This window comes from Borostomias antarcticus (genome assembly GCF_949987555.1).
Source record: "Borostomias antarcticus genome assembly, chromosome: 18".
Taxonomy (NCBI): Eukaryota; Metazoa; Chordata; class Actinopteri; order Stomiiformes; family Stomiidae; genus Borostomias; species Borostomias antarcticus.
This window is the reverse complement of record NC_140251.1, coordinates 16,059,386-16,068,058: the sequence shown is the minus strand read 5'-3', so window position 1 is coordinate 16,068,058 and position 8,673 is coordinate 16,059,386. Positions and strand designations below refer to the sequence as shown.

Sequence of the window (8,673 nt, the reverse complement as noted above, 5' to 3'; positions counted from 1 at the left end):
TATGTGATGGTGAGGTGTGTGATGGTGAGGTGTGTGATGGTGAGGTGTGTGATGGTGAGGTGTGTGACGGTGAGGTGTGTGATGGTGAGGTGTGTGATGGTGAGGTGTGTGATGGTGAGGTGTGTGATGGTGAGGTGTGTGATGGTGAGGTGTGTGATGGTGAGGTGTGTGGTGGTGAGGTATGTGATGGTGACGTGTGTGATGGTGAGGTGTGTGATGGTGAGGTATGTGATGGTGAGGTGTGTGATGGTGAGGTATGTGATGGTGAGGTGTGTGATGGTGAGGTATGTGATGGTGAGGTGTGTGATGGTGAAGTGTGTGATGGTGAGGTGTGTGATGGTGAGGTGTGTGATGGTGAGGTGTGTGACGGTGAGGTGTGTGATGGTGAGGTGTGTGACGGTGAGGTGTGTGACGGTGAGGTGTGTGATGGTGAGGTGTGTGATGGTGAGGTGTGTGATGGTGAGGTGTGTGATGGTGAGGTGTGTGACGGGGAGGTATGTGATGGTGAGGTGTGTGATGGTGAGGTGTGTGATGGTGAGGTGTGTGACGGTGAGGTGTGTGACGGTGAGGTGTGTGACGGTGAGGTGTGTGATGGTGAGGTGTGTGACGGTGAGGTGTGTGATGGTGAGGTGTGTGACGGTGAGGTGTGTGATGGTGAGGTGTGTGATGGTGAGGTGTGTGATGGTGAGGTGTGTGATGGTGAGGTGTGTGATGGTGAGGTGTGTGATAGTGAGGTGTATGATGGTGAGGTATGGGATGGTGAGGTGTGTGATGGTGAGGTATGTGACGGTGAGGTATGTGACGGTGAGGTGTGTGATGGCGAGGTATGGGATGGTGAGGTGTGTGAAGGTGAGGTGTGTGATGGTGAGGTGTGTGATGGTGAGGTGTGTGATGGTGAGGTGTGTGATGGTGAGGTGTGTGATGGTGAGGTATGTGATGGTGAGGTATGTGATGGTGAGGTGTGTGGTGGTGAGGTGTGTGATGGTGAGGTGTGTGATGGTGAGGTGTGTGATGGTGAGGTGTGTGGTGTAGAGGTATGTGATGGTGAGGTGTGTGATGGTGAGGTGTGTGGTGGTGAGGTGTGTGATAGTGAGGTGTGTGATGGTGAGGTGTATGATGGTGAGGTATGTGATGGTGAGGTATGTGATGGTGAGGTGTGTGGTGGTGAGGTGTGTGATAGTGAGGTGTGTGATGGTGAGGTGTATGATGGTGAGGTATGTGATGGTGAGGTATGTGATGGTGAGGTGTGTGGTGGTGAGGTGTGTGATAGTGAGGTGTGTGATGGTGAGGTGTATGATGGTGAGGTATGTGATGGTGAGGTGTGTGACGGTGAGGTGTGTGATGGTGAGGTGTGTGATGGTGAGGTGTGTGATGGTGAGGTGTGTGATGGTGAGGTGTGTGGTGTAGAGGTATGTGATGGTGAGGTGTGTGACGGTGAGGTGTGTGATGGTGAGGTGTGTGATGGTGAGGTGTGTGATGGTGAGTTATGTGATGGTGAGGTGTGTGATGGTGAGGTGTGTGATGGTGAGGTATGTGATGGTGAGGTGTGTGACGGTGAGGTGTGTGATGGTGAGGTGTGTGATGGTGAGGTGTGTGATGGTGAGGTGTGTGATGGTGAGGTGTGTGATGGTGAGGTGTGTGATGGTGAGGTGTGTGATGGTGAGGTGTGTGATGGTGAGGTATGTGATGGTGAGGTATGTGATGGTGAGGTGTGTGGTGGTGAGGTGTGTGATGGTGAGGTGTGTGATGGTGAGGTATGTGATGGTGAGGTATGTGATGGTGAGGTGTGTGGTGGTGAGGTGTGTGACAGTGAGGTGTGTGATGGTGAGGTGTATGATGGTGAGGTATGTGATGGTGAGGTGTGTGACGGTGAGGTGTGTGATGGTGAGGTGTGTGATGGTGAGGTGTGTGACAGTGAGGTGTGTGATGGTGAGGTGTGTGATGGTGAGGTGTGTGATGGTGAGGTGTGTGATGGTGAGGTGTGTGATGGTGAGGTATGTGATGGTGAGGTATGTGATGGTGAGGTGTGTGATGGTGAGGTGTGTGATGCACTGTAAAACTGACACCTTTTTTACACTCCTTTAATTTTCAGAGACCAAACACCGGCAGGCCTAACCTTCCCTCAGTATAGTCTGCCTGCCTCTGGTGATCATACCTCTCTCTACATCTCTCACATACAAGAAGCTATTAACTGAAATGCAGTGTTGTTTTGGCAAATGGTGGTGTTTGGATACAGTTACACTTTGGCTTTAGCTATTATGCTCTTAGTCACTTGTTTAGAAAGGAGATGCACTTGTGAGTTCTGGAGAATAGTAGTACACTCACTACCTAAATGCAATTATTGTAAGTCACTTTGGATAAGCGTCTGCTAAATGACTGTAATTTACAGTAGTACAGTATGAATGAGATATGTCATTGTAATACTCTATATCTCAGTGAAAACATGACAACAAATTAGACTGGGATGTATTAGATAAATAAAGTATTTGTCTTTGACCCACTTGAATAAGTATTTGGATCTTTTGTGTGATCCAAACTGCAGGTGGAGCGGACGTTCAGTCTAGCAGTATGACAAATTAGGGCATGTTTGAATCATGGACGCCACAGGTAACGATTACCATCCAACTTCAGGGACCAGTAAATGTATCAGACTATGTTGCCTGACACATTCATTAATTCCCAAAGGTTTTGCGGTCTACAATGTTACGGTTGGCTGAAAGTTAAAAGATTATATTTATATTAGACAACACATATAGATTATTACATTCTATTTGGTACAATGACTTATTGATTCAGAAAATATATTCAAAAAGCACTGCAGTCAACATGGCTATTGGTTTAACGATGACACCTCAATCAATTAACAAAAGAACTGAGCCTTTCCAGACTTTCAATTAAAACTTGAGTGATAAGACCGATTTAAACCAGTCTATCATTCTTACAGAAACAGACTTGTTTATGAGTGGGTCAGTAATTCCACAAATTAATGAGAGGGAGAGGAGACCTGAGGTGCGATTCTTGTCTGGATGATTATTGATTAAAGCCACTACTCTCTAATTAGCTCCTGAAAGCCAAATGATCCTCAGTCACCTCTGTCAATAATCTGAATAGACAGCAGTAAACACTAGGAAAACAACACATTCATAGTAAAGCTAAAATAAATATCCACTGCAACTCAGACAATATGTCCAAATACAAACCAAATGGACAATATGACTGACTGTAGGAATAATCTTTTATTTTATTGATTGATTGGTTTCTTTAGTGTTAGGATTAATTTGCAACCAAACTATATAAACCCATTAGCAATGTGTGAACAAATCCAGTAGACCTGCACCTCAATTACAAAATAAGCACATACTATATGTTTACATTTGTACTTTTACATTATAATAATTTACATTTTAGTCACTTAGCAGGTGCTTTACAATAAGTATTTTGTCTAGTCTTTATTCCAGTCATCATCAGTAAAGCCTCCAATAACAACCAGTGACACCAGCAGTCACATTTCTGATCTGTTGGTGCTGACCTATCAGAGGACTTGGCCAGCATCCGAGAGAGAGAGTCAAATGTTGCTACAGTATTTCCTTTAGGGCAACTGGCACAGAGAATATCAATGTTTGTTTGTGTAGAGGGGATTGATAGAATAACTAGGCCTTAAAGAAGGTTGTTTCAAAATTGCAAATGGTGGAAATACAGTAGGCATATGCTCATTCTTCAGGAAAGTCCTATAACCCCGACCCCCTCCTCCCTCGACAAGTCCCCATGGATGGCCCCTCAATGTGTGGAGAATATTTTGTCACGTTTCTAATTGCTCTGTAATTCTCCCAAAATGAGGAAATAATTAAGGCCAAACAATATGTCAGTCGTCTGCTCCACTATCCATCACAGTGCTCATTAAAGAAAGAGCTAATGAGCAACAGACAGGAGAGTGAGATGTGTGTGGGCACGGCAAGGTTTTTTCTTCCTCTTCACCCTCTCACCTACTAAATCTTTACTGTTACTCTATTCCCATCTCAATTAGCAAATACAGCTGCTTTAACAGGCATGTATAAGTTAGTTAGTATTTTCTTGTTCAGGAAGTTCACTCGGAATTAATAGTCTATCCTGCTTTCTTTGTTGTTTCCTATAGGCCAACATTAGCCTATCATTGTCAGAGTAGCCCTATCATATCCTGAGATGTCTTTTTCCCACCTAGGCATAGGCAGTAGGCCTGTAACCATGGACACACACAGATCTATGTGTAATACAAGTGGATGATACTGTTTCAGTTTCCATAGAAACCCTCATCCGCTTGTTTCACCATGTGTTACATTATTTACTGCTCGGGTAGAAACTTGAAACGAGCCGAGCACTCTACCGCCGAGATATTTACTGCGAGTGAAAAACAAATTATCATCGCAATAAATCAAAAACATGAATGGGTAACATGGTATACAGATAGAATTACGATGCATAACGATTCAGTTCGGATATTACTTCTATGCCATTATCACTATGTTTCCGGGGACTGTAACAATCGTGACACGGGAACTGACAGCTAAAATATCAGCTTGCTGGATATTTAGATAGAGCTATCTATTCGAGCTGTTACACTTCGGGTAATCTAGTAGGGTATATTCAACGCTAGATACATGTGTTGTTTAACATCAAGTTAGTCTAACATCAAGTTGCTCCAGTCGCTATATGAGGGCGACATGTCTCAACTAGACAGAGTTGGCACACGTGGGCGTTATGTTTAGCTTTGTGCCTGATAGCTGTTACCTAAAACTGACAGCTTGTCAACGCAAGCAGCTATCTATCTAGTTAAGGGGCACTTTTATTTTTGGTTAGTTAAGGCAGTTAGAGTAGAGGCGATCTCGGCTCAGAAGATGACAATTTTCCCAGCATGACGAATGCAGACAGACACCCAAAAAGCTGGTATTCTATACTGGAGGCCAGCCCGTCCGATGGACTACAAGAGCTGAAGCAGAAGTACCAGAGACTGGCTCTGTTGGTATGTCCTCCTGTTCTCGTTTGTGTCTGCATTTCTGTGTCAGCTGTGTTTAATTGTCCTGCCAGACCTGCCAATCCCTGAAAATGCGCTTCGATTGCAAGTAAGGTTTGCTTACAGCTAACTATTTACAGTACATATGCAGTAGGCCTGGTCTGAATGTCACAACAGGCCTATAAAGTGATGAAGTATTAATAGAGTGATGCAGTATTAACTGCATCTTGTCTGCATCTAAGTATATTTATCAATCAGTAAAAGTCTATTAATCTGGGATACTAAAGTACAACATAAGCTGGCTTTGTATAATCCCCAACCCATTTTAATTAGTGCTTGCACAGTGCTGCAAAATCAATCACTTCTTCCGTCCTTTTATCAGTAAGTGACTATTACAGTGTTTGGAAATAACGGTTGTTACCCGAGAGTACTGCCACCCTTCTCTGTAGCAGAAGCTGGTCATTTGGACTATCTGTGTGCTTTGAGCTACAGGCCTAAGACTTATTCTCTCTTTGTATGTATTTAGCTTCTCCTCAAATAATTTGTGGTCACCCTGTTACAAACTGTAGCCTACAGTATAGCCTGTAGAATACACAGGCTGGCCGCTGGCTACAGTCTTAGAGATGGCTCCTTTTTAATCAGATAGGCCTACCATAAATAACCAAGTTGAATTGAAAATAGAATTAAATAGATCATGTGTTACGTATTAGCACATTCAACTCTCTTTGAGGTGATCTAGCATGGTTGTATAGGGGATATAGCCATTTCTACATAGCTCCTACCAACCTACTCATATCAGAGCAGGGATTTCTCAAAGGAATGGGGGGAGAGGAAATATATAGAGGAAAGAAGAATATTAACAGAGCCTAGACAAGGGTGGCTTTTACCCCATAGCCTGCTTTCCCACTTCCCCCTGTGTGCTATTCTGACTGGGGCAGGCCTCCAACATTAGGGGGCAGTAGAGTGTTGGAGCTAGCCTTCATGATGCCCCTAACCTCGCTGTCCAGGCTCTGCCCTCTGCTCTGCTCCTGCACTACACACAGGCCCTGTTACGACCAGGAAGAAACTGCAGAGAGAAGGAGGGAGAGGGAGGGAGAGAGAGAGAGAGAGAGAGAGAGAGAGAGAGCTGTTGATGTATGGTGCGAAGACAGCCTAGCTCTACATTGCCAGCCCAGCCCTACAGTACATTGTGCCGCTGCCTCTGTGATCCATTAGAGCATGGTAAATAAATATTTTACAATGCATGCAAGGAGACAGCAATTAAAAGCACGCTGCCTAACTCCACAGTAGAGGCAGCAGGGCGGGGCCAGGAGGTAAATGCCTGGACGTCCGTGCGTATTTATACCCTGAACCTCTGGGAGGGCGGCTTAGGGGCAGAGGAGGGAAAGCAGAGCAAGTTTCAGCAGAGCTTTTGCCCCTGATGTCAAACATTGTATGTAGGCTGGAGTAGCTATTCGGCAGTAAGTGGGCTTTTCATTCCCAATAAAAATGAAGAGAATAATGCTCCCATCTACTTTCAGGCATCATTCATTTGTGCATCAGGATCCCCAGACTCTGTTACTGTTACTTTTTAACTGTAACACTGCCACAGATGACAGGCGGTTCTGGATAGAGGAGAGTGCTTTTGGCATCAAGGACTGAGAGAGGGAGAGAGAGGGGGGCGGGGGGGGGTCCCTCTGCCATAAAACAAGACGCTTCAGCAGATGACTTCTCTGAGAGGGCTGCGCGTGGCACCCTCCATCAGGTCGCTGGTTTTTGGCTGGGTTTAAAGCTGCTGTTGTTTCTCCCTTACCCCGCCAATCAGTGTGTCCATTTTAAAAAGTGAAAACAACAACAAAAACACAAGCAAGAAAATACTTGGAGCACATCCACCGTACATTTGAATCAGTGTTAAAACTAATTGCTTGAAATTATTAGGAGGGTTCAGCCAGTCTTCCCTGTTTCCAAGTATTAGTCCACTGTCTCCCATGCATCACTACCCGTCCCTGGAAGTGGTTCAGCTTTTGAGCTTCAGCGGCCGTACGAAAACACAAACACACACGCAAGCCTCCGCCCGCCGCTGCCAGAATCACCACTCATCCGAAAGCAGGATAGAACGGATCTAAATTGTTTTGCCCGTTCCAAAATCCTCTCCTCTCCTCTCCTCTCCTCTCCTCTCCTCTCCTCTCCTCTCCTCTCCTCTCCTCTCCTCTCCTCTCCTCTCCTCTCCTCTCCTCTCCTCTCCTCTCCTCTCCTCTCCTCTCCTCCCCCTCCTCTCCTTAAGCAGTGTGACCCTGACTAATGGCTGGCAGAGGCCTGCCCCTCCATCACATCCCAGAGGAGAGGGGAGTGTTTGATAGCCCCAGGCAGGAAGAGGCTAGCCCGGCCCGCAGGGAGGCCCCAGCCCCAGCCCCAGCCCCATCCCCAGCCCCATCCCCAGCCCTGTGCTAGCTTTACCAGGGTACAGGGCACTTCCATATTGATATTAATCAAGAGATTATGACATAACAGCAGCCCAGCCTGGATCTGAGGCTGTAGCGGTCTGTGTGGTAACTCAACACTCTCTCGCTAAAAACAGCAACAGTGACACAAACATAAATGGCAGCTATGGTCGCTGCGGCTGTTCTTTTTGTCTTGAGATTCCTCCACCTCCTCCTCATTCTCCTTTAGGTGCTCCTCCTCCTCCTCCTCCTCTTACTACCCCCCCCCCCCTTCCTCCTTCGTCCCCCCGCCCTGTCTGATGGAACAGATCTGTGTGTCCTCCTCTGTGATTTTAGCGTCTTAGTCTATTTTGGTTTTCCGTGGGTCCGGGCCGCCCTGGTAAATCGCCCAGAAGAAGAGCGTCGGCCCATCAGCAAATTACCCAGAAAATGCTGTCAGCGCAGGTTGTGACATGGGTGCCGGCTGCATGGCTGGAGAGAGTGCGTTTTCTCCTCCTGCCTCTCGTCCACTGGCAGACTGTCACTGACGGCTGAGGCCTAATTAACCTAGCTTCTGTCTACTGTGTCTTTACTGACCCCCCCCCCCCCCCCCCCCCTCCCAATCCCACCCCGCACCACCTCTCTCTTCTCCTCCTCCATCAACCGTGCCCTCTCACATCCTCGCCCGGCCCCCTCTCTTCCCCCGTTCCTGTTTCAAACAAGAAGTGCAGGCTCTGCAGGCCGCTGTCCACCAGGCCGCCGTGACCCTCCTCGTTACCCTCTAGCCCCCCCCCCCCCCCCCGGTCCTCCTCTCCACCCGTCCAGCCCTCGCTCCTCTAGCCCCCCCCCCCCCCCCCCCCCTGCTCCACCCGTCCAACCCTCGCTCCTCTAGCCCTCCCCTCCACCCGTCCAGCCCTCGCTCCTCTAGCCCCCCCCCCCCCCCGGTCCTCCTCTCCACCCGTCCAGCCCTCGCTCCTCTAGCCCCCCCCCCCCCCCCCTGCTCCACCCGTCCAACCCTCGCTCCTCTAGCCCTCCCCTCCACCCGTCCAGCCCTCGCTCCTCTACCCCCCCCCCCCCCCCTGCTCCACCCGTCCAACCCTCGCTCCTCTAGCCCTCCCCTCCACCCGTCCAGCCCTCGCTCCTCTAGCCCCCCCCCCGCTCCTCCCCTCCACCCGTCCAGCCCTCGCTCCTCTAGCCCCCCCCCCCCCCGCTCCTCCCCTCTACCCGTCCAACCCTCTCTCCTCTAGCCCCCCCCCCCCGCTCCTCCCCTCCACCCGTCCAACCCTC

The 8,673-nt window shown here is 48.5% G+C and overlaps 1 protein-coding gene across 1 annotated transcript in view; it reads left to right on the top strand.

Moving 5' to 3' along the window:
• Positions 1-4,547: 4,547 nt before the first annotated feature.
• dnajc24 (DnaJ (Hsp40) homolog, subfamily C, member 24) overlaps positions 4,548-8,673 on the top strand; it is a 14,514-nt gene continuing 10,388 nt past the window's right edge. The window contains exon 1 of the mRNA XM_084452810.1: positions 4,548-4,996. Coding sequence (XP_084308936.1) covers positions 4,889-4,996 — 108 coding nt within the window. The 5' untranslated portion in view covers positions 4,548-4,888. The remainder of the gene's footprint in view (positions 4,997-8,673) is intronic.